Genomic DNA, 25917 nt, shown 5'->3' with positions numbered 1-25917 from the left:
ATACGATCGTCGGGCTCCCTCTGGGGTCTTCTCCCATAAATGGGCTCCCTCTAGGCCTTCTCCCTCACGATATCCACATTCATATCTTCATATCCTCAATAGTCACAATTACTTCACCTTCTCCAATGTTTCACATTTTCATCACTTTATAAAAATCATGCATTTAATATCATTTTTCTTTTAAAAAACAAGCATGCACATTTCTTTTAACTTTATCGTTTCGTCGTAAATTTCATAAATAATCATAAAATTTCATAAACATTTAAAATCAACATTTTAGCATATAAAATAGCATTCGGAGCACTGCCATGACGTTTACTAATTTTCGGGTGTAAAATTATCGTTTTATCCCTAGACGTAAAATTTTACGTTTTTGACTTTTTCTTCATTTCATTGACTCTAACATGTCCCAAATAATTATTTAAGCTTAAATTAATTTTCCCAAAATTTTGTTTATCTTAAATATAAGACTTTTTTATTAATTTTTAATTATTCGTTTTCAATGCGTTTTAATACCGAATAATTTCAAACTTTAATAAAAAATTCTTAAATTCAAAACTTAAACTTTTCATATTATTTTGGCCTTCGTAAACTACGACTCGACCCCCTGAGAGCCATGTTTCGATTTAATTTTTAAAGAAGAAACCCTAGGCTCACGCCTAGTGTTCCCCTCGTGCCATCTCCTATTTTTGTCGAGCCATGCTCAAACCAGCAAGAGCCAACCCCGAGTCAGACCCCTTATGGACCCTACTGGACCCTTAGCACCCATAGAACTAGACCCTAGGTTGAAAACCGAACACCCATGTAACGCCCCGAAAATTTAAAGGTCCATGCGAACCACATGCGCAAATTATTAAATTCCTTGTGCATTTCAAATAATTTTTTTAATTGCATAAATTAATTATGTTGTGCATATTTGTATGTTTAAAATATATTTTTCTTCATGGTTGCATTAAAATGTATTTTAAAAGGGATATTCGAGTTGCGATCGAGGAACGGAGATCGAGGGCTGAAAAATAGAAAAGGTTTTTATTGGTTATATGTTTTTAATTATTTAAAATATGGGTGATTCTTTTTCTTATTTTTTGAAAATATGGGATTTTGAGGTGGTTTTATACGCCGGAACGTAAATTTTATCGGGGTTGGTTTTTCAACAAAAATTCAAACGTTTTGGCAACCCGGCTAATAAATTCACAAACTTATTTTTAGCAAAACTATTTTAAAATTTTAATTATATCCTAATTAAGACTAATGGGCTTAATTGGTTAGTTTAATAGGCCTAAGTCCTAATTAGTGAATTAACTAGTATTTAAAGTTTTAAATCACCAAAAACCCTTCACTTTGCAAAACAAACTCTCGGCCACTCACTTTTATAATTCTGAAATTCTCTCCCAACCACTCAAAACCCCACAACACACACACCACACGAAGGAAGCAAGAAAAATTGAGAAAACTTCAAGGGAAACTTCATAGCCTTCGTCTCCTCGCTCCGTTCTTCGTCGACAACGGATTTTCGTGCGTATATTACGCAAAGGCACGCCATACATCTTCTTTTCTAATCCATCAAATCATATTATTGTTTTAATTATTGTATACATGAAGAACATGGGTTTACTTTTCAGAATTTTCGGAATATTATTGCATGTACACCTTGGGAAACTTCGGATTTTGATGTAAAATTCATAAATTGATTACGTTAGTGGGGCTGCCATGAACTTAGGTGGGAACAACTGGTGTTTATGCATGATTTAGAGTCCTAGCACCCTCACCTTAAACACCAAAATCGCAGCAAACAAGGAACAAACAAACTGGAACCAATTTTCTGTTATGGGGAAGGTGTGGCACGTTTTTGGGGCAAAGCTTAGCATGGCTTATTTCGGCTGGGGCCAGGGCTAGCTAGGGTCAGGTATGAGTCGAGTGAAGAGTCCTAGCCACGCTAGGACTCGAGACCATGGGCTGGGGAGGAGTCCGTTCCAAGGAGGACTCCACCCATGCAGTAGAACAGCGCAGGTCTCAGCTCACGCAGGGAGGAGAGAGGGCTTGGCCAGGGGCTTTGGGGCGAACCAGGCTAGGTCCTTAGGGTCCTAGGATGATGGGCACGAGTCGGGCCAGGGGCTGGGACGAATGGGTTGGCTGCTGGTTCAAGGAACGAGAGGAAAGTGCATGACAGAAAGCTTGGGCGTGAGGTGCTGTCAAGATGCAGGGGTTCGCTGCTCGGGTCTGGGGGCTTGGGTTGGTCTGGGCAGGGGCTGGGCGTGGTCCAGGGAAGGTTAGGGTCATGAGAGGCCAAGTGGTTCACGGCTGGAGGTGTCCTAGGTTGGCTAGGAGTCCTAGAAGCACATGAGTCCCACGCACACACACATGCAGATTTTGGGTGAGTTTCCAGCAGCTTTTGATCGGGCCAGGGCCGGGTGTTTTGGGCTGGTCTTGCACAGTAGGGTCCCTAGATGGGTTGGCTAGGTTTTGGTTCAAGGTGGCTCGGGCGTGGCTCGGGTAAATTAGGAGATGGCTCGGTGTGTTCGTCGAAGGGTCAAAAACGAGACTAATTAAGCCAAAATTGATTCCATGGGTCCACGGGGATGGCTCATGACATGGAATGGTAGAATAAATAATAAAAAGGCTATGTTAAAAATTTGGTATCAAAATAACGAGTTTTGGAATTATTCGGAATTTAATCGTCGCACGAAACACTAATTAACGTATTAATTGAAACGCCTAGTTTTAAGCTTTATAAAATTATGAAAAATTAGGTTTAAGCTTAAATAATTATTATAAGTCTAAGTTTTTAATTTGAGAATTTTATATTAAGATTTGGTTTAATTCAGGATTAAAACGTGTTAATATGTCTTATTTAAAAATTAAATCAAAAGTCCTCGATTTAAGCTAAGTAAAAATATGAGAAAATTCATGTAGGCTTAAATAATTATTTGGGATATGTTAGAGTCAAAGAAGTTAAGAAAAAGTCAAAAACGGGAAATTATACGTCCAAGGGTAAAACGGTCATTTTACACCTAGAAATTAGTAAATGTCATGGCAGTGCCCTGAATGCTGTTTTATGTGCTAATATGATTATTTTCTATAGTTTTGGATGTTTATGGAAATTTTTTATGTTAAAATGATATTTTAAATGTTTATGGGATTTTATATGTTAAAATGATATTTTAAATGTTTAGGGAATTTTGTATGTTTATGATTTAATATGTCAAAATGTTATTGTAAATGTTTTGAGGTTAAAATGTCATTTTAAATATTTATGAAAAGTTCATGATTAAATTATGATTTTTAGATGTTTATGAGATTTTTATGATTTAAGGTTGACATTTAAAAGACATGTTGCATGCTTGGTTTCAAAAATAAAAAATATATGTTATGCACGATTTTATAAAGTAATGAGAATGTAAAACGTTGAAGGAAGTGAAGTGATTGTGACTAATTCGTTAATGATGGCGATGTCGTGAGGGTGATGGTCCCAGTGGGAGCCCGACGATCGTGTTTCCATTATTACGAATATGAGGTTATGAGGTTTGAGGTAAGAATGGGAATATCGTGAGGGGAGAAGGCCCCAGAGGGAGCCCATTTATGGGAGAAGGCCCCAGAGGGAGCCCCGACGATCGTATTTCTATTCGATCATGATAGGCCAGGGCCCAGTTGACCGGTGAGAGTGTTGCTGGTGTCCCCCGCCGCCCAGTACTGAGGTTTCACGTAGATGGATCCATCGTCATGTCATGTCATGTCAGAAAAGTCACAATTAACGATCTGAATTCAACAAAGGAAAAAAAGGAAATGTTCATGATTATGTTTAAGGTTTTATGTCATGTCATGTTGAGGAAAAGGAAATTCATGTTTGCATGTTATGAAAATGTCTATGTTTAAAGTTTTGTGCATCATGAAAATGTTTACGAAAATGTTTATGTTTATGCATCTTCATGAAAACGATATTTTAAGTACAAGTATTTTTTACCGTTATATGTTGACTGTATTACGTATTACTCGTTATAAAGATTATGATGTGTTGAGTCTTTAGACTCACTAGGTGTGATGGATGCAGGTGGTATTGAGGGAGGACTTGATGAGTGATTTGACTGGACTGAAGGTGCACACAACCCGAGGACCAGCGCTTCTACTTTTTCCGCATTATGACTTTTGACTCATGCTTTATGATTAAAGATTTTTAAGATTATTTATTTATGCATTTGAGAGATTTTTGAGAGGTTTAGTATGGGCTATTCTTTTCAAATTATTGCTTTTTAGGTTTGGTAAAATATGCGACGATTTCATTTTATCACTATTGCACTTGGTTTTTAAAATGCTAGTTGGTTAATGTTTAATTTTAAAGGGTAAAATATTTTATAAAAATATTTTCATGTGAGAAAGGTACATGGCCGAAAATTGAGTGTTAAAAAAAAATTCTAGTACTTTTAAAGCAATAAAATGGACAGGACGTTTCACCCCAAGTTCAACCCATGAAGTGGCCGAGAACCCCATTAGACATAGGACTCCCCATCCACGCCTAGCACTTAGCCAACCCAACCAGCCCTTGAACCAGCCTCTTGTGCACCCACCTAGGATCCTAAGGACTCACCCTAGCCTAGACCGAAGCCCCCCGGCCTAGCAAACCAACCCCTGCATGGCTGCACACCAAACGCGCAACACTTGCTGCCCTCGAGTGGGAGTCCTGGCTTGCTAGGACTCCTTCCACAGCCCTTGACTCGAGCCCTAGCATGGCTAGGACCCTTTCCCGGACACACACTTGACCTTAGCTGACCTTGGTCCCAAGCCGAGCCCAAACCAAGCCTTTACTTCCCAAAATCGAGCCCCTATGATCACCTAGTACATGATTTCGGTTTCCAGCTTTTGTTTCTTCGTGTGGCAGTGTTTTGTGTGTATTTTAGGGTCCTAAAGCTCGTGTAAAAATGTCACTCCTTGATACCTTGTCATGGCAGCCCCTTCATGCAACATTTTAACAAGTTTTGCACCATAAATTCACGAGTTTTTTGACATTTTAAAGCATAAAAACGAAAATAAAAAAGGCCATCCTCTTTTTCATGCAAACACAATTTACACAAGTAATATGATGTGATAGATGTGAAAAAAGAGATGTATGGTGTGCCTTTGTATTTTAAACGCACGAAGATTCGATGGAGATGCGAAGAACGGCGGTGAAGAAAACCCTAGGCTGAAATCCTTAAGAAACCGTGGCCTCCTCTTGCTGAAATACTCGTGTGTGCGTGTGTCTTCTGATGGGGAGGGTTTCGTGTGGGTTGTGGGGGAAGGGGGCGTGGCTATGGTAGGGGTTTGTATATTATATAGTTTAATTAATCATTAATTAAGCTTAGGTCCATTAGGAAGGTTAATTAGGCCCATTAGTGCTTAATTAAAATTTTAAAAATAATTTTGTTTAAATAAGTTTGTGAATTTACTAGCCGGGTTGCCAAACGTTTGTATTTTTGTTAAAAAAACCCAACACCGATAAAATTTACGTCCCGGCTTATAAAATCACCTCAAAATCCCTTATTTTCAAAAATATGAAAAAGCATCAACCATATTTTAAATAATTAAAATTAATTATTTAATAAAAAAACATTTTCCATTTTTTTTCATCATTCGGTCTCCGTTCCTCGATCGCAACTCGAATAACTCTTAAAATTACATTTTAATGCATGTATGTAGAAAAACTACTAAAACATCATATAAACATGTCACATAATCAATTAATTAAGCAATTAAAAATCATTTAATTAGCCATTTTTCGTATTTCCTAGATTTGCATGCAGTTGAATTACGTCGTCTTAATTTTGGACCTTACACAAGTATTGATTGTGGATGAAGAATCCTTCAGCAATCTCTTCCAACTCCAAACTGAAGTTTTGTTTCACTTCTCTAAGATCAAACTAGCTGATATTGAACAAATGCAAAATCAGTTGTCTGTCCATGGGAAGAAAATAAAAGTTTCAGATCAAAAGAAAGAACTGAACCAGAGATCCAATTGTTGGCTGATATTATTGCAAAGGGCGTCCTTTCCAAGGCAGGTTCATTCGCTGTCCTCACTCTTGAAAAATTTCAAATCATGATTGCGATCATGAAAGGCACAAGATTGAACTGGTCAACCATTATTTTCAATATCCTGAAGAACATGGTTCAATCTTCTAAGCAGTCGAATGGTTTTGCTCTGCTGCTCAGCTCTTTGCTGAAAAGCTCTGGTCTGGTTAATGACTCAGCTGAAAAGTCATCCAAGTTCTAGGTGTTCAACGCCAAGAACGCTCAGCCACAGAAAACCAGGCTGGAAATCTAGCCTGAAAATTTATAAAGATCAAACAAGAGATTGGGAAGATGGCAGCTCCCAAATATGTGAAGAAAGCCAGAACTAACGACTAGGTTAAGAAACTCACAATCAAAAGAAAACTGATTTTCATTGAAAGTGATTCGGAGAAGATTCCATCTTTGAAGATTTTGAAGAAGCCACGGTCTCAGAAGAATAAATAAACTTCTCCTAGAATCATTCCAGCTGATAGACTGATGCCTACTAGAGCTAAAACATCCATAACTACTATACAGCTGAAAAGACTTAGCTAAAGAAGCCAGCTGATCATCCATTGAAGGTTGTTACCAAATCTGGTGAAAAATTGAATATAGTTGGACATCGCTCACCTCCTATCACGGTCACCAGACCAACTATTCTACCAATTTATCGACCGAAAGGTGTGATAATTAGAGAAAAGGTAGATTCAACTACCACGGGGCTGACCAATTCTCACGCCCTAACTGACCCAAAAGGCAAGGGCAAAATGATTGAAGAGCCCAGGCCAACCAACACAGTTCAGACTCACATCGTTCTCATTTTGAGTGAGATAGATGAGTTTGCATAGTCTAACAACTCAATTGAAACTGAACTACGATCCAATCAGTCTGACTGTTTATAATGACCGAGCGGTCTTCCAGCAGCTGGACTTAGATATAATATCTTTGAAAATGAAGATCAATGAAACGACCTCGATTTTTTTTTTCTAATATTAAATCATAAATTATAAATTACTAAATAATATAACATAATCATGAATCATAATAATTTAACAATTTAAAATCTCAAGTACATAAAATAAAATCCTAAATCATCGACTAACCGAAATTCCTAAATCGACCTTTAAAAAGATCAACTAACAATAAAAATAAAGCATAAAATATCTCTAATAAAACTCATTAACATAATATGTAAATCCTTAATCTAATAAGCTAGTGCGGAAACATAAAGGCCCTCGGGTGTGTACTGCTACACTCGATCCACTCAATCATCACCGCCTCCCATAAAATCATCAAATCCTGCATCATACAAACCTAGTGAGTCTAAAGACTCAACGCGTTCTAAACATGGATATCTAATAATACATATACATTCACATGAATTAAGATCATATTTTTATTTAAAATATCATTTGAACATAAATAAATCATTTAAAATCATTTTAGCATAATTAAATCATAAATAGTAAAATCATTTTAAAATACTTTAAGCATAAATAAATCCTTACAAAAATCATTTAAAAAAAGCTTTGATTATAAATAAATCATTTTACAATCATTTAAAAATAGCTTTAATCATCATCATATATCATATATCATAAAAATCATTTTAATCATAAGCTGCAATCATACATCATTTTGGGTGAAGTTTGATCCTTGAAGGTGAATAGCTTTTATCCTTTGGTCGACTGCAGTCTTAGCTCCACATGGTCCATGGGGGTGTGCACTAGGCTACTCCGTGGAAATACGCTCGTCGGGGTCCCTCAGGGACCTTTTCCCATACACGGGGTCCCTCTGGGGCCTTGGCCCGTAAACGAGATCCCTCTAGGGCCTTGGCCCGTATATGGGTTCCCTCTGGGACTTGGCCCTCACGTCATCCCCACAAATTCCTATATCATATATCATATTTTTTGTCACAGTCAATTCACATCCCTCAAAATATTTTTCTTTTTCTTTAAAAATCATAAAATAAGACAGCTTTCCAAAAATAGCATTTTAAACAGTATAAATTAAACAACTTTACCATAAATCATAAAAATACATATTTTTATCAAAATTATCATTTTAAATCATAAAATAACATTTTACATGCGTTATGATACTTCGGGACGCCGTCAAGCTATACGTATTTTTCTAAGTGTAAAATTACCATTTTGCCCCTGAACGTAAAAATTCTCGAATTTATCTTTTTCTCACAATTAATGACATGGGATTATTCTAAATAATTATTTAAGCTTAAATATGATTTTTCATAATTTTATAAATCGTAAAACTAGGCTTTTAAATTAATTCTTTAATTAGCGTTTCATGCGGCTATAAAATCCCGGATAAATTCAAAACTCAATATTTTGATCCCAAAATTTAAACATAACATTTTTATTATTTATTCTACCCTTCCAATTCATAAGCCACACCCGTGGACCCCTGGATTCAATTTTAGTTATTAAAATCTCATTTTTGACCCTTCGAGGAACCCACCGAGCCAACTCCCAAAATACTCGAGCCACGCCCGAGCCATCTTGAGCCAAACCTAACCCAAAACATCTAGGGACCCTACTGATCAAGCTCAGCCCAAAGAACCAGCCCCTAAATTGCCCCAAACACTCCTGGACAGAGCTGGAAAATTCTGTGCAAGAACCCATCCTCTTTCAAGACTCCTATCGACGCTAGGACACTTCCAGCCCTCAAACCACCGATTTCCCACGACCCTTACTGACCCTAGACCAGCCCAGTCTTAGCCTGGACCACCACCGAGCCCCTACCCCAAGCATCAAGCCACACGAACAGCCCCCACGCTCAGCAGCAACCTGCGCTCATGCTCCCTTCTATGCCCAAGACTCCAAGCTAGCAAGGGCTCTTCCAGCCGAGCCACCACCAAGCCCACCTGACCCTAGCCATCCCTGGACAATGCCCAGACCCTACCCAGACCAACTCAAGCCCTTCCACACCTGCAGCGAACCACCTGAAAGCAAGAACACAACCTGCGCACCATGGAGCTTCCTTGCGTTTCTCTCGTTTGGCTCGAGCCAGCAGTGACTCTAGCCACTCTAGCCCCTGGCCCGACCCATGCCCATCACCCTAGGACCCTCATGGACCACCTAGCCCAGCCCCAAACAGATCCACCCTCAGAAACACTCAGCCACCTCCTTGATCCAGAATGAGAAGTGCTTGGGGAGAGTCCTTGCTTTCATTGGCTCCTCCCCAGCCTGAACCACGAGTCCTAGCCATGCTAGGACTCTTCCTAGGACCTAACCATGAACCCTAGGACCCAAACTCCAGACCTGGTCGAGCCACCTGGCCCCATGTATAAGAACCGAGACCTTGAATTTGTAAACCCAATGACAAACCCACGGCTCCTTCATGAAAAACTACTACGGTTTCCAACTTGCTTTTCCTTTAATATTTATCATGTTTTGTTCATGTTTCCTTCATATTGGCAGCGTGTCCGTCGGATTTAAAAACGTTTTTCATAATAGCGTAAAATCGTCGCATTTTTGAAAATATACGATCCACCGTAAAAATAATTCAACAATCATATTTTTCATGAAACAATTTAACACACACATATTATGATTTGTATGATGTTTTAAAAAGGTTTAAAAAATGTGACTTTGCGTTTATAACGCTCGAATTTTCAATCGTCGGCGAGGAAGGACGAACGGGCGACGAAGAACACAAGCTTTTCTTTTCCTCCAAATTTTGGAAATTGTGGTGTGTGCTTTGAGGTGTGTTTCACGGCTGATTGGTGTGGAATAATGGTGATAAATGTAACGTCCCAAATTCGACGACTGTCCTCACTGTACCAAGATGAGTCTTTCAGCGTGCTTATGTCCTCACTCACACGCACCCCCTGGGAAACTTCCCAGGAGGTCACACATCCCAAAATTGCCCTAAGTCAAGCACGCTTAACTTTGGAGTTCTTATGTGATGAGCTACCGAAAAGAAGATGCACCTTCGTGATATGAGTAGTACAAATCAAATCTTTTAAGCCATCTTCAACTGTACAGTCCATTACGTTGAACAGTCTCGAAATCCCTCTCATTCCGGTGTGGGATCGGTTCATTCATGTTCCCTCCACCTAGAAGCCTGCCAGGAGCCGCTCATTGTCCGTGCAACTGATGGCACCGGCGATCACCCCCTGCCCTCTTCGACCCCGGGCCTGACATGCCCTCCAGCTTAACAGCGGGAAAAAATATTGTTTTAAACCAACAATTTAAAAATAATCTAACGTAAACATCAACTTAAAAATAATCCAACGTATTAAAACTGAGTTTGAATAATAAAAGGTGCATAAATTAAATCATGAGGTCCTCGGGTTTACTACTGCTGTCCCAAGATCGCTCACTGGTCCACGCCCTCCGTCTCGACCTCATCAGTACCTACAACAATCAAGTCTAGTAAGTCTAAAGACTCAACATGTATATATCGTGAATAACAAATAAATATATCATAAAATCGCATGCAACGTAAAATAAAGTATCGTAAAGCTTACGGTGAAAATCGTATCATGAATAAATACGTGCATATCTGAAAATCATATGTAAAAGCTTTGCTCAATAGAGCTCTGTCATGTCATATCATAATTTTCTGGTAGAGATAATGTTTCTAAGCAAGTGGTCCATAACATAACGTGAGCGCCTGATCAGACTAAACCACAGTATACTGGGCGGTAGAGATCAATCACAGCCCTTGGACTGGATGTCCGTACCCATACATAATCATAAACCGGTCGTAAGTCACCGGGCGGTGAGGTCCTCGGTTGCGCCTACCGACTTCTAAACCCATAAACGTAAGGTGGCCACAAGACATATAGCATATATCTCAAAAATAAACATTTTATATTTTTATGCACGTAATATCATTATAACCTTATTTTTACCGGATGAGTTGAATCGTTACCAGGCCTGCTGCGACTTAATTCTAATATGTGACACATGCAATAAATCTTAACTTGACAAAAACTTAACAATAGAACTAAAAACGAGACGATTCGGACCAACAACTTGATTTTTAACCATGGCTTCGTACCAACCCGAACTAACATTAAACCGACGTTTAAATGATTAAAAATACCCCAAACATACTTAAAAATATGCATAATAACTGTAAAACACGAAAATAGGTGAAAGAAATCCAAAAACATAAAACACTCTTTCGAGAGTCATTTTGGCACCTTTCACCGTAAATTCTCGTACGACCTCTAAACTCGACCAAATCACAAACGGCCAAAAACATGACTTTCCTAACTCATTAGGGTAGTGTCCAGTCCAAGGCCATGGGCTAAAAGCCAACCAAGAACTCAAGCCACCACCAAAACCGTGACCCAAAGCTGCTGTCAAAAAGCAGAAAATACAGTAGTGGCAGCTTGCTTGTTTGTGGAGCAAACTCTGAAAATAGTGGCCAAGGGCTTGAACCACCGCCCAAGGACTCTTACCAATATCCTAAGGCATGGCTTGGACCATGGTTAAGGGCTAGAAGCCAACCACAATCCAAGGAAACACCTAGGACAATTACAACATACCAACCGAGAGCACCACTTGCTACATAGTGTGTTGTATTGAACCATTTTACTGTCTTGTCTCGTTCCAAGGGCCATTTTATTGACCATGGCTCGATCTAGACATGATGGAGTGTTGTATGAACCATGGCTACAGGCTAGGAGCCAACCATAATCCAAGCAACAAACCCCAAAACCGAAACCCACTCACACAGAAAATGAAAAAAACCGAATTGCACTTGTGTTGTTGTTGTGAAATTCTGATGTATCCGTGAACCAAGCTTGGAAAGGACACCTTCGTCACAGGTATGGAGAAGTGTTATGTAATGGAGGTGATGGTTACAAGAGGTCTTAAAGGTGTCATTATATGCATTAAGGTGGGAGTTACAAGTCAAGAAGTTGAAGAATTTTTGAAATGATTCTCATTCCCCTGCTAGCCGATGCCTTTCACGATTTTGTCAGTTGTTTCCTTCTGATTTTTCGAGCATATTAGTGTAGGATATGTAAGTAATGAAAATGAATGTTATAAGTGGTGTTAAATGGGTCATAACATACAATAAAATGGGAGTTACAAGTAAAGGAGGTGAATGATTTTTGAATGTTTCTCATTCCTTGTTGCCTTGGTTTCTTGTTTCTTATTCCTATTGCATGTGCTCGATACTTTGTTTAGATAATGGTTTGAGGAAAATGATGTGGGTTCTAATATTTAATTTACTACTATTTAGTGAATTACAAAAATGGAAAATGAATACACCATGAAGTGCAATTAGAGATGGTTTGACTTGAGAGTTACCAAACTTTGAAATATTTTAAATGTTGGACCCAAAATTATTATTACTAATTTGCATGGTATTTTATTGTTTAAATCTTGTATTCTAAATGCTTGAGGTTTAATACATCTATTATATAATTTAGTGGATTTACACCTTAATTTAAAATGAACTCTTGTATGGCATTGCATGGTTAACAATTTAAGTATTTAAATGTTATATTTAATTTCTTGAATATTTTATATCTAGATTAATTCACCCACATATGTTTAAATATTTTAATTTAAGCTTTAATTAAATATTAACCTAAAGAATTTTATTTAATAACTTAGCTCTAATTAATTTAATAAATCCTAAACACCTTCTTCTTCATTAAAATAAATTATTCCTTAGCTAAAATTAAATTTAGGAGTATTTTTCTTATTATTAATCTTATTTCTAATCTCCAAGCTCCGGTCCGACCTCGCGTATTTATCCTAGAAAGATAAATCTAAACATCTACTTTTAAAATAAATAATCATGACTTAAAATTATTAAAATAAATTAAACACTTCATATATTTATAAAAATTCATTTTTTTTATTTAAATAGTAGCAATTATGCATGACTTATACGTAATCTGATTTTTCGGGTTCTACAACTGTTATTCATGATACGATTTTCACCGTACGCTTTACGATACTTTATTTTTACGTTGCATGCGATTTTATGATATATTTATTTGCTATTAACGATATATACATGTTGACTCTTTAGACTCACTAGACTTGATTGTTGTAGGTACTGATGAGGTCGAGACGGAGGGCGTGGACCAGTGAGCGATCTTGGGACAGCAGTAGTAAACCCGAGGACCTCATGATTTAATTTATGCACCTTTTATTATTCAAACTCAATTTTAATACGTTGGATTATTTTTAAGTTGATGTTTACGTTGGATTATTTTTAAATTGTTGGTTAAAAACAATATTTGCTCCCGCTGTTAATTTAAAGTTAAAAAAAAAAATTATTTACATGTTTATTTTATAAATGAGACAAGATAATTATTTAATTAGAAAATTTTTAATAATTTCGCTAAAACACGAATACGAAATACGGGCCTCTACAGTTGGTATCAGAGCATATGATCTTGTAAAGGGTTGTACTACTACTGCTCTCGAGAAGCTCATGAAGTCACGTCTTCGGTCTGTAAGTTTTACGTTTACGCATTTTATTTAAAGCATGAATTATTTTAACAGCATGTTTGCATGAAATGTTTTTACGTTCAGCTTTTAATTGTTCAGTGTTTATTTAAATTAAAAAAATAAATTATGAAATTATGCATGTTGGGTACGTTTGGAATTAGACATGTCTAAGAATTCGAATATTGGGCTTTAGGAGAGATTGAAAATGATTTGAGTATATTAATTTTTAGGTCAGTAGTGTTGATGTCCTCCTTATGGGTTATAAGTTAATCTTGAAAATTATGAATGCTTTTGAAACTTGTAGAATTTCTAAGAAATTATTAATGGTTCTTAGTTGCTAGTCGAGTAAATTTTTGAGGATTTCATATAAGCAATAGTGATTCGAAGACTACGACAATCTTTAGGATTATAAATGTACAATTTGAGGATTTTAAGTACCTATGGAAATGTAAGATTAATTATGAGAATTTATTTAGGATACATGCTCTACCTAGTTAGATTTAAGGATTGAATTGCATGAATTGAGAATTTTAGGGACCTAATTGTAATAACTAATAATTTGAGGACCTAAGTGCAAAAAAAAAATCTAAGGGACTATTTTCGAATTTACCGAATTTTGGGATTAAATTTCGAGTTCGAGAATCTAAAAGTTTAATGAGGTAAAGATGGAAAATTTTATGGGGACAATGATGCAAATTTCGAAGAGTTGTAGGGCCAAAACGTAAATTGGGAGAACTGTAAGGGTCAGGTTGCAATTTTCAAAATTTTAAGGATTAAATGCGAACTTTTGAGGAACACTTGGGATTTTAAGTATTTATAGAAATGTAAGACGTGTTATGGGAATTAATTTTGGGTATAATAAACTCAAAACTATTGAACCTTAAGATACGGGAAATCTATAAAATGAAATTGAGAATACTGAGGACTCATGGGTAATTGTGGAATTTTTGAGATTTAGGAAAAAATTGGATGATATTCGAGAAAAGTAAGAATTAATTTTAAAATCTTAGGAAATTTGAGAACTTATCTAGTAGTAAGTGAGAATTGAACGGTTTAAATGGTATGAATTTTCGGTTATTTAGGCTCGAAGGAAATATAGAATATTCAGATATTTGGATTATAATGTTATAATGAATGGTAACCAAGGACATTGTAGGATGAATCAATCTTAGGCATGAAAATTTAAGCGTTAGTGAAATCATGTTGTGGCAAATTAATGATTTAAAGTGATGACGATTTAAGGTAAATTTGATCGGTTATTTAAGTTATAAGGATAAACATTGAGTTAGTAAATTTTTGGGAACATAAGTTTGATGTGTCACAAGTTTTAGTCTTGATCTTAACATTTAAGATTATACCTTGTGAGAATTTAAAATTTTTAGGAAAGTTGGGTACGATGATGGTTAGTATAATTGGTAGACGCACGTAAGAGGTGAGGTAGACACTTTGTCTTGAGAGATTTTGGAAGTCATTAACAAACTTGGGACTAAACGGATATGCGTATTGGAATTATTTTATTCAAAGCTATTTGGATTAGGTAAGTTTGAATTTCAAATTTATGAGATATTTGTTCATACGGAAATTTTGAGTGAAATAAAAACAAAAGGGAATTAGTTGTGTTCAATATAAATTATCAATTGATGAATATTAAGATTTTTATCAAGTAAGGAATCTAAAAGCTTGATATGGGGATTTTAGAATTCCATGGGTTATAAATGAAATTGATTTATTAGAGTTAGTCTAATGCTACCATGGGCTAACTTATTAAGTTTTATACGCTAGTATTAATTAAGCATTAAGGATACGTAAGGGTGCGACGTTCGCTTCAATAAGGAAAGTCCCAAGGTCTTAGGTCTCAACTTTATTCTAATTGAAAAGGAAATAGTTTAAGCATGTAATTTGTGCTAGAATAATTTTATTATTTAGGTGGAAGATCGGTATTGTATATTTTGGGTTTTATGGATTAAGACAACTCGAACTTAAGATTTGCAACAACGTTATATTGGGATGCACTTCTAAATAGTTAGGTTATGATTCGATTCAAGTATCTTAGTCTAATATTATTATGGGGTTGAGATAAGGTTTAAACTTTTAAGTGTTTTACTAAGACCTCCTAAGTCGAACTGCATTAATGCCAATACTTGGACTTGAATATCTTGAATTCAATAAAGTTAAGAAGGGATGCTGTTAAGATTTCAATATTGGAATATAATAGGACAATGAACATCTTGGGTATATTATAAGGAAAGTAAGGCGCGTTAAATTTGGACATCCACCTCTAGTATGAGGAATTGTGGGATAAGTCAAAATTCGGGGCTGTAGTTGAATAGAACTACGTTACCATAAGTTGTTTTAAGTTGCGATTCACAAACGAGGATTTTGGTAGACAAATTTATTTAGGATTGAGGAAACGTAAGGACAGCTTAATATTTGTCTTATCAGAGTAGCGCATCGGAAGCATGGATTATTAGGATTCTAGAACTAAGAGTCTAAACTTTTTGTTTATCAAGGATAAGCGAATTTTGAGGATGAAATTTCTTTTAAGGGAGGAGAGTTGTAGAACCCGAAAAATCAGATTACGTATAAGCCATGCATAATTGCTACTATTTAAATAAAAAAATGAATTTTTATAAATATATGAAGTGTTTGATTTATTTTAATAATTTTAAGTCATGATTATTTATTTTAAAAGTAGATGTATAGATTTATCTTTACAGGATAAATACGCGAGGCCGGAACGGAGTTTGGATATTAGAAATAAGATTAATAATAAGAAAAATATTCCTAATTTAATTTTAGCTAAGGAATAATTTATTTTAATGAAGAAGAAGGTGTTTAGGATTTATTAAATTAATTAGAGCTAAGTTATTAAATAAAATTCTTTAGGTTAATATTTAATTAAAGCTTAAATTAAAATATGTAAACATATGTGGGTGAATTAATATAGATATAAAATATTCAAGAAATTAAATATAACATTTAAATACTTAAATTGTTAACCATGCAATGCCATACAAGAGTTCATTTTAAATTAAGGTTTAAATCCACTAAATTATATAATAGATGTATTAAACCTCAAGCATTTAGAATACAAGATTTAAACAATAAAATATCATGCAAATTAGTAATAATAATTTTGGGTCCAACATTTAAAATATTTCAAAGGTTGGTAACTTTCAAGTCAAACCATCTCTAATTGCACTTCATGGTGTATTCATTTCCCATTTTTGTAATTCACTAAATAGTAGTAAATTAAATATTAGAACCCACATCATTTTCCTCAAACCATTATCTAAACAAAGTATCGAGCACATGCAGTAGGAATAAGAAACAAGAAACCAAGGCAATAAGGAATGAGAAACATTCAAAAACCATTCATCTCCTTTACTTGTAACTCCCATTTTAATTTATGTTATGACCCATTTAACACCACTTATAACATTCATCTTCATTACTTACATATCCTACACTAATATGCTCGAAAAATCAGAAGGAAACAACTGACAAAATCGTGAAAGGCATCGGCTAGCAAGGGAATGAGAATCATTTCAAAAATTCTTCAACTTCTTGACTTGTAACTCCCACCTTAATGCATATAATGGCACCTTTAAGACCTCTTGTAACCATCACCTCCATTACATAACACTTCTCCATCCCTGTGACCGAAATTATCAGAAGAAACAGCAGCTTAAATCGAGCAATAACAGCAGAAACAAAAAAGGGAAAACCAACTCCGACTCCGCCGCTCGTCTTCGTCGTATTGATTTGTTTTTGTGTCAAAACAAATTCCAGGCATGTATATATTGTTTCTTTGCTCTTCAATCAAGTCCTATAGATATTTTTAAAGCATTATATGTTCATGAATCACGCAAAAACTCGAAATTTTACAGCAACATTCTGAAATTTTGCACAGCCTTCTCGGCCCTTTTGTGTTCAACTTTATGGTTGGGTTGTTTTTACTGAATCCAGATGGTTGCTCGGTTCCAGGCTCACACGGTTGCTGTTAGGCATGAATTAGAATGTGTTAGGGTGTTATTGGTCCATTGGTTTGCATCCACACACTCACAAATAAAGGAATGACAGCAACTTTTTTCAAAACTACAGATTTGAACTTCGTTTTTGGTTCTTGGGTGGTTAAGGGGAGTATTCGAATCTTGGCTGTCCTAGGGACTGTAGCCACGGTTAGAACCCTCCCTTAATATGTCTAAGACGTGACCAAGGTGTCCTTTCCAAGCTTGGTTCACGGATACATCAGAATTTCACAACAACAACACAAGTGCAATTCGTTTTTTTTTTCATTTTCTGTGTGAGTGGGTTTCGGTTTTGGGGTTTGTTGCTTGGATTATGGTTGGCTCCTAGCCTGTAGCCATGGTTCATACAACACTCCATCATGTCTAGATCAAGCCATGGTCGATAAAATGGCTCTTGGAACAAGACAAGACAGTAAAATGGTTCAATACAACACACTATGCAGCAAGTGGTGCTCTCGGTTGGTATGCTGTAATTGTCCTAGGTGTTTCCTTGGATTATGGTTGGCTTCTAGCCCTTAGCCATGGTCCAAGCCATGCCTTAGGATGTTGGTAAGAGTCCTTGGGCGGTGGTTCAAGCCCTTGGCCCTTATTTTCAGAGTTTGCTCCACAAACAAGCAAGCTGCCACTGCTGTATTTTCTGCTTTTTGACAGCAGCTTTGGGTCACGGTTTTGGTGGTGGCTTGAGTTCTTGGTTGGCTTTTAGCCCATGGCCTTGGACTGGACACTACCCTAATGAGTTAGGAAAGTCATGTTTTTGGCCGTTTGTGATTTGGTCGAGTTTAGAGGTCGTACAAGAATTTACGGTGAAAGAAAATCAGTTGTATAATCAGTTGTGCTAACAAAGAAAATCAGTTGTATAATGATAAAGTGTAACGGAACTAAGAGTTTCAGTTTTTACAGTGTTTAAGTCCAAACATAAGTGGGTTATTATAGCCTCTGTATTTAATCAAAGTCTTTTAGTGAAAACCCTATCCTTGTGATAGAAGGGGTGACGTAGGAGCATTTTAAGTATCCAAACATACATAAAATCTCTGTGTTCTTTGTTTCAGTTATTTTTTGAGTATTCAATCTATCAGTTAGTTTATTTCCGCACTTAAACTAGTTAACTGACTGATGTCGACAATAAGATACCTGAATTCAGTTTATCAATAAACTGATTCACCTTAATCGAAAAATAGTCATAAATCTTATAGTGATTATTCAACCACCCTACTAAAAACTTCGACTCTTCAAACTGATCCTAACAAATCAGTTTAAGGTGAGATATAACCGTTAGAAAGAGACTTGGTCTCTGAATGAGCTCATCTTGAACTGTGTCAAGGAAGAGGAAAGTTGAAGCAAGACAAGATAGAAAGTGCTCATTATTCCTCTACCTCAAAAGATAAAGGAAAGAAGATGAAAGATGAGTAAGCTGTGGATACACAGACTCCGAAAAAACAACAGAATAATCCTATTGATTCTCAAAGTGCTGGTTTGTTTCTTCCGTGGCAGTGATGGGCATATGAAGAAGCAATGCCCCAATTACCACACATGGTGTCCTAAGAAATATATTCTTCTGAATATGGTTTGTTTGTTCTGAGGTTAATTTAACTTTAGTGTCTAGACACACGTGGTGGATAGATTTTGGTGCAACAATTCACATCAGTGTATCTATGCAGGGTTGCTTTAATTGCCGAAAACTAAGTGATGCTGAAAGATTCATCTACATTGGTGACAACAACAAAGTTTTAGTTGAGACAACATAGAAATTTAGATTATTGTTCAAGAGTGGAATTTATTTGGATCTTTTTGAAAAATTTATTGTGCCGTATTTTAGACGGAATTTGATTTCTATTTCTGAATTGGACAAGTTTGGTTATTGTTGAAACATTTCATGTTCGCAATCTTACTTGATTTTGATGTTAACAAAACTTGTTATTTTGTTACTAATGATTTTACCTAAGTGTGCAGCTGGCTGAACGCAACTGAAGCTATCGAAGAATGCAAACTGAAAGTGCGAACTGATTAATCGAACTGAACCAGTTCAACTGATAAATCGTAAACCAGTTCAACTGATTGTCTGCCTGAAATGTGGTTTAGCAGAAGACCTTCAGAAGCCTGGCAAGCTGATGAAGAGCTCAACTGATGAAGAGCCCAGCTGACTAGTTCAACTGAAGAGTGAAATCAGTTCAACTGAAGAGTCAACTGATTTCACCAGCCCAACTGAATATTAGTTCAACGAACCAGTTCAGAGCATCAATTAGAACAAATCAGTTGCAGAACTTGACAAGCTTATTCAATGGGATCCAGTTGTGTACAAAGGTACAAAAGCATCTGTACTATCAATAGTACAATAATGGACGTTGCAGAAAAGCTTTAAAACAAAATGTTCCATAATGGCCGTCAGAAAAGTCGAGACACAAATTTCAAGGAACGCATTCAAGCTGCAACGATCACATGTGATGAGTATTGATGTACGGTCGCAATACAGCTATAAATACAGAACAAGCCCATCAACAAAGATAACAACAAGAGGTGAAAAACAAGAGAGTGAAAAAATGGCACACTTATTGCATATCAGCTGAGCTCATCAATAATTTTCCCTGCTTGGTAGAGAGATCGAACCGTGGTGCTTGAGCTGTTGTGTGGTTTAAAAAATTTGAGTTGCACCATTACCACTAGCTACAGCTTTTGGTAAAGCGGCAAGCGCTCGGTCCTACAATTGGTATCAGAGCCAAGGTCACACGTTCGACTCCCATTGATTGCAAGGAGTGCAATTATTGGGAGGGAGATTGTTGGGTGCAATAATTGTCCTTTCTTGGTAGAGCGATCAAACCGTGGTGCTTGAACTGCTGTGTGGTTTAAAAGATTTGAGTTGCACCACTACCACTAGCTATAGCTTTTGGTAAAGCGTCAAGCGCTCGGTCCTACATCAGCTTACAAGAATCAATCAGCCAAAATCGAGGGAACACTTAAAGTTATATCAGCTTAGTGTAGAAGCTTATTTCACTCATTGTGTGAGAACACCTTTCGGGTTGTTTTCAGAGATCAGTTCTCACACACACATATCACTACAAGAAAAATGCTTTTCCGCAGCACGTAATCAACAACGTACATTTAATGCACGATGCACGCTGCGAATATTACTTTTAATGGCATGCACCATATGCGCGCTGTTAATAACCAATACAACAACGGCGTGCATTAAATAAACGCTGCGGATAGTAATATTATATACTATCCGCAGCGTGCATTTATGTGTGCTGTTAATAACCTATACAACAATGGCGTGCATTAAAAGCACGCTGTGGATAGTAATATTATATACTATCCGCAGCGTGCCTATATATGTGCTATTAATAACTTTGCTATACAACAACGGCGTGCATTAAATGCACGCTGTGGATAGTATATAATATTATTATCCGCGGCGTGCGTTTTTGTACGCTGTTTGTAAGCTACGAAATTATAGTATTACACAACACACCACGCGTGAGAGAAAGAGTGAAATCCCAAATCCCCATTTCTTAACCGGCCCTTCCCCTCCTCCCGTCGGTGTTCTGTGTGCTGACTCCAACCGCCGCTGCGTACTGTCTGGCCACCGGAGATTGGAGCGCAGTAGCCAGCAACCTTGTTCCCCTAGCCTTGCGCATCCTTCCCTGCCTCAGAATGGAAGAACTAGCACGAGTAGGAGCCGTGTTTTCGGTGAGTGCGTCTCTCTGTTTCTTAGTTAATATATAAACATGTTACTCTATCTATTTGTAATTTTTCTAAGTCGATTTTGCCCATTAACGCTTTGAAAAACCCTATTCGCATTTCCCGGAAGAATTTTCAAGAAGTAAGAGCTAAATTATTTGTATTCGATTGAATCTACTTGGATATTTTTTTTATTCCACTCGATTGTTTAGAAAAATTAGAGCAACGCATTGAGGATCCGATTTTTAGTATTGTTTAATCTCATACTCCGGGTGGTTTTCCCTATGATCCTGTATGTACCAATTTTGATTTGTTGGTTGAATGATGTATGTTGTTTCTTTTCTTTCTTTCTTTCTTTCTGGGGAATTGGGGTGCTGCTGTGTTAATTGGGAATTTTTACTTTTCATCACGTTCTCTAGTGAAAGTCTGAAACCAATTAGATTGGATCAAAAACAGAAAGAAAATGGGGGAATATGGAAAAAGGATTTAGAATGACCCCTATTCGCAATTAAGCTACATAAGACATTGCTATATGAACTTCTGTTGAAATTATTTTATGAAGATTCTTTGCTTCAGCTTAAAGGCTGGAAATTAGATGTCAAATTGCCATTTATTATTTGCTAGCTACTCATGTTTATCAGAAAGTATACTTCTTTACCTGGTCCATTTGTTTTTTATGTTGTTTAATCCATAAAATTGAAGATTTCTTGGTGCAACAATGCTGTTGTTTTTTTACCTCGTCGATGTTGTCTTTCTCTCCATTTTCCTTCTCCTCGTTGTGCTTATCCTTCTCCTTCCTTTCGTGTTTCTGATCTTTCTCAACTTTGGTTGCACTGTCATTCTTTAAATCTTCTGTTTCTCCCATTAATATTTGGACAAGATTAATTGACCTCTGCCATACAAAACAATCAGCTTAGAATCAAGATTTTCATTTAAAGGGTTGAATTACAATATGCATCTAATCAACTGAAATATACAAGGATAGCATTTGAACACTTTCTAAACCATTTCTTTTCCTTAAAATGAGATATTATTTTAAATATTAAACAAGCATTTTTATAGAATAAAAAAGTTACACACAGATGTGTGTGTATATATATATATATATATATAAATAGAGACTTGTTACCCTGCACTCCATGGGTGCAGGGTATTCTTGGGCGCCTGCACAGCTGGCGTCCAGCTGTGTTTTCCTTTTTTTTTTTAATTTTTTTAAGTGCTCAGCTGAGTTTCTTTTATTAATTTTTTTTCAAAAAAAATTAATAAACAAAATCAAGAGAACAGGGTCATCATCCACATCCAAAAATTCAGAACACACCTCACGCTTAGAAGAGTGAATTGAGCGCAAAATTGGAGATCTCGGCCGTGCTCTTTCCGGTCATCTTCGGAAGACGATTCTTAAATCAGAAGAGAATGCTTCTCGGCCGTGCTTTTTCGAAAAATGTGGATTTTGAAGCCTATGATATATATTGTGTTCTGAAGATGACCGGAAAGAGCACGGCCGAAATCTCCAATTTCGCGCTCAATTCACTTTTCTCAGCGTGAGGTGTGTTCTGAATTTTTGGGCATGGATGATGGCCCTATTCTCATGATTTTTTTTTTAAAAAATTCAGCTGGGCACTTAAAAAAAATTTTTAAAAAAAAGGAAAACATAGCTGGACGCCAGCTGTGCAGGCGCCCAAGAATACCCTGCACCCACGGGGTGCAGGGTAACAAGTCTCTATATTTATATATATATATATATATATAACCTGAACTATCTTGTGATTTTGATGATTTTGGGTGTGTGCCATTAACAAGTACTGCATTTAGTTTATATAATCTCTCAAGCTCCAAAATATTTGTTCGATTTTTGTGCATTTTCAAGTAAAGATCTATAATCTTCTCCCTTGTACTTTTACTCCTACCCAACAATTTTCCCCTTTTCTGTCAATCCTCTAAAAAATTGTTCTTTTTAATTTTCTTTCTTCTCTTGCGGTGTCAAAAAAAGCTACACTAATTACTTATGTAGACATTAAAAATGTATGTTCATCGACTCGTCTAAATTTTTTTATTCTCATGAACAAAAATAAAAGTATGATTATCTTCAAATAGATAAAAATGAATTGTATTTGCGTAAATAACTAATTTATTATTAAAGAAGAAATTTTATATTTGAATTAAATTGTAGTCTAAAATAATTATCATGATTATGTCACAATATATATGTCTTACGTTAATTTTCAATAATAAAACCGTAAGACAATAAATTATATTATATTCTATGAATAACGCGTAATGCTGTGTCGTTCCTTCTTTTTTCTATTATACATGATAAAAAAATTATAAGTAGAATTTAGGTTATCTTATTTTTATATATGATTTTTATTTGTTTAAAATATAATGATGTATGAATAAGTTTTTTGTATTTAAGTTTTTTTTACTTATTATGTGGTATTCTCTTATAAAAATATTGGAAATATTTTGGGAAAGAAAAGTTGGGATAACATCGGACACCTAAGTAATTACATCATATAAATTAAATTATCATCGTGTATATATGTGTGTGTGTATATTAATAAAATCTCATAATTATTTCATACAAATGAAAAAGGTTTGTTCACGAGATGGATAAGGAATGGATGCATCTACCTTCTAGGCTTGTACCCGAGTATGAAGAAGGGGTAAAAAAATTTATAGCACAAGTTAGGAACTATGCAAAAACACGTGAAGTAATTATATGTCCTTGCAAGCATTGTAAAAATAAGAAGTATCTGAAATTTGACCAAGTTTACGATCATTTAATTATTAAGGGGTTCGATCCTTCTTACACTATTTGGGTCTTCCATGGTGAAACTTATAACTCACAATCTGAAGCTGAAGGTAGTTCAGTAGGAGTTCAGAAAGAGGATGAAAGTAGAGAGGCATATAACCTATATAAGGATGTTTTTTTGCCGCAAGAAGAGGTTGGACACACAATACCTGAGGCAAAGGATTATGAGTTTGATGATTTATTAAAAGATGCGGAAACTCCTCTCTTCCCTGGTTGTACATCTTACACAAAGTTGTCAGCAGTCGTCACACTATACAATTACAAGTCTACTAATGGTCACACAGACAATAGTTTCAATGAGCTCCTTAAGATTTTAGGTGACATGCTTCCAGAAAACAACACACTTCCAAAAACTTTTTACACGATGAAAAAGTTGTTGAAACCATTTGATTTAGGATATGAGAAGATTCATGCTTGCCCAAATGATTGTTGTCTATTTAGAAAGGAGCTTCAAGATCTTGACTCGTGTCCAAAGTGTGGATCCTCAAGATGGAAGACAGACAAAGTCACTACCAAAGTTTATAAAGGAGTTCCTGAAAAGGTCCTACGGTATTTTCCAGTGATACCAAGACTGAAAATGATGTTTAAATCAAAAGAAAAGGCTGAAGAGTTGATTTGGCACTCTAAACACAAAAGTCAAGATCATATGATGCGTCATCCAGTTGATTCAGTAGCTTGGGATACAATAGATCATAAGTGTCACGCCCCGAAACTCAGGATTGACACCGGCGTTGTTTAACAATCACACAATCGAAACAACAAGCCTTTCGTAGCACAGTATAAACCGAAACCAGTTTATAATTCATAATTTCAATGAAATAAATATTGTCTTTACAATGTCAAAATCCAACGAAATAGTAAATAATGCGGAAGCGTCTTACAATTTATTAAATCATAAAATTCAGAATAAATCTTATCACTAATTCGGCAAATCACCAACCCCAAAATTGTTCCGACTCTTCCTCCTCAAGCTGTTCTTCGGACTTATCTGGGAAGGGTTGTAAGGGGGTGAGTATTTTGGGAATACTCAATAAATGGGGGACTTTGAACACAACATAACCAATTTAATAACATTTTCAAAACATATCATAACGTACATCATGCTTTTCATAATCGTAACGTAAATTCCATAACGTAATAATAACACTGCGATTTTTCACCTTTCAACGGTTTACTGACGTCAGTCCCTAAGTTTTAATCCTCTAAGGGGGCGAGGCCATAAAACAGTTCTATCCCACTGTTAAGGGTCATATGTTGGAATTCCACCCATTTTGAGGGAATCATCACAGTGTCCACATAACGTACCAAAATTTTCGTAAAAACGCATAGACGGGAGACGATGCTCTACCGAATTTTAAAACCAAAAACCGAAAGCTTCATTTGCATAAAGCCGAAATTATAAATTTTAAAACAGCCCACTTACAGTGTTTGAATGCTAGAAAACGAAGATGCTTGGCTTCGGGATTTAGATCGCTCCTCGCTCCTTGTCCGGACAGCGCTTCGGTTCGACTTTAAGGCTAATGTTGGGGCGATATTTGGGCAGAGTTTGGCTATAGAGAGGTTGCTGAATTTCGAAAATATGCAGCAAAATTTCGAAAACTTGGTGTAGGAGAATGAAAGGGATGATAGGGTATTTATAGGGAGGAGAATGGTGTTAAACATGGCATCAAAATCCCACACAATTGCACTCAGTATCACACGATTTTTTTGCCTTATAGAAAACCATTCCATGATGGGTTGATTTGCTACCAATTTGTGAGATTCCTTCCTAAATCCCTTGCCCCCTCAAAATTTCGAGAATAAGGGGATTAGGTGAGGGGATTTACTTCTAAATTGTATGGTATGTTTGACTTAATATTGAATTTCCAATGCATTCCAATATGTCCCTTAAAAATATGTGTACCCAAAAATATAGTAATAAAATCCCAAAAAT

The 25917-nt window shown here is 36.2% G+C and overlaps 1 protein-coding gene across 1 annotated transcript in view; it reads left to right on the top strand.

The window, feature by feature from the left end:
* The window catches only part of LOC142543188 (uncharacterized), a 61664-nt gene extending 35782 nt beyond the window's left edge, over nt 1–25882 (top strand). Inside the window, exon 2 of the mRNA XM_075650284.1 lies at nt 23766–25882. Coding sequence (XP_075506399.1) covers nt 23779–24723 — 945 coding nt within the window. The 5' untranslated portion in view covers nt 23766–23778 and the 3' untranslated portion in view covers nt 24724–25882. The remainder of the gene's footprint in view (nt 1–23765) is intronic.
* The last annotated feature ends 35 nt before the right edge of the window (nt 25883–25917 follow it).

This window comes from Primulina tabacum, chromosome 4 (genome assembly GCF_025594145.1).
Source record: "Primulina tabacum isolate GXHZ01 chromosome 4, ASM2559414v2, whole genome shotgun sequence".
NCBI lineage: Eukaryota > Viridiplantae > Streptophyta > Magnoliopsida > Lamiales > Gesneriaceae > Primulina > Primulina tabacum.
The sequence above is the reverse complement of the archived record's forward strand: the minus strand, read 5'-3'. Positions and strand labels throughout refer to the sequence as shown.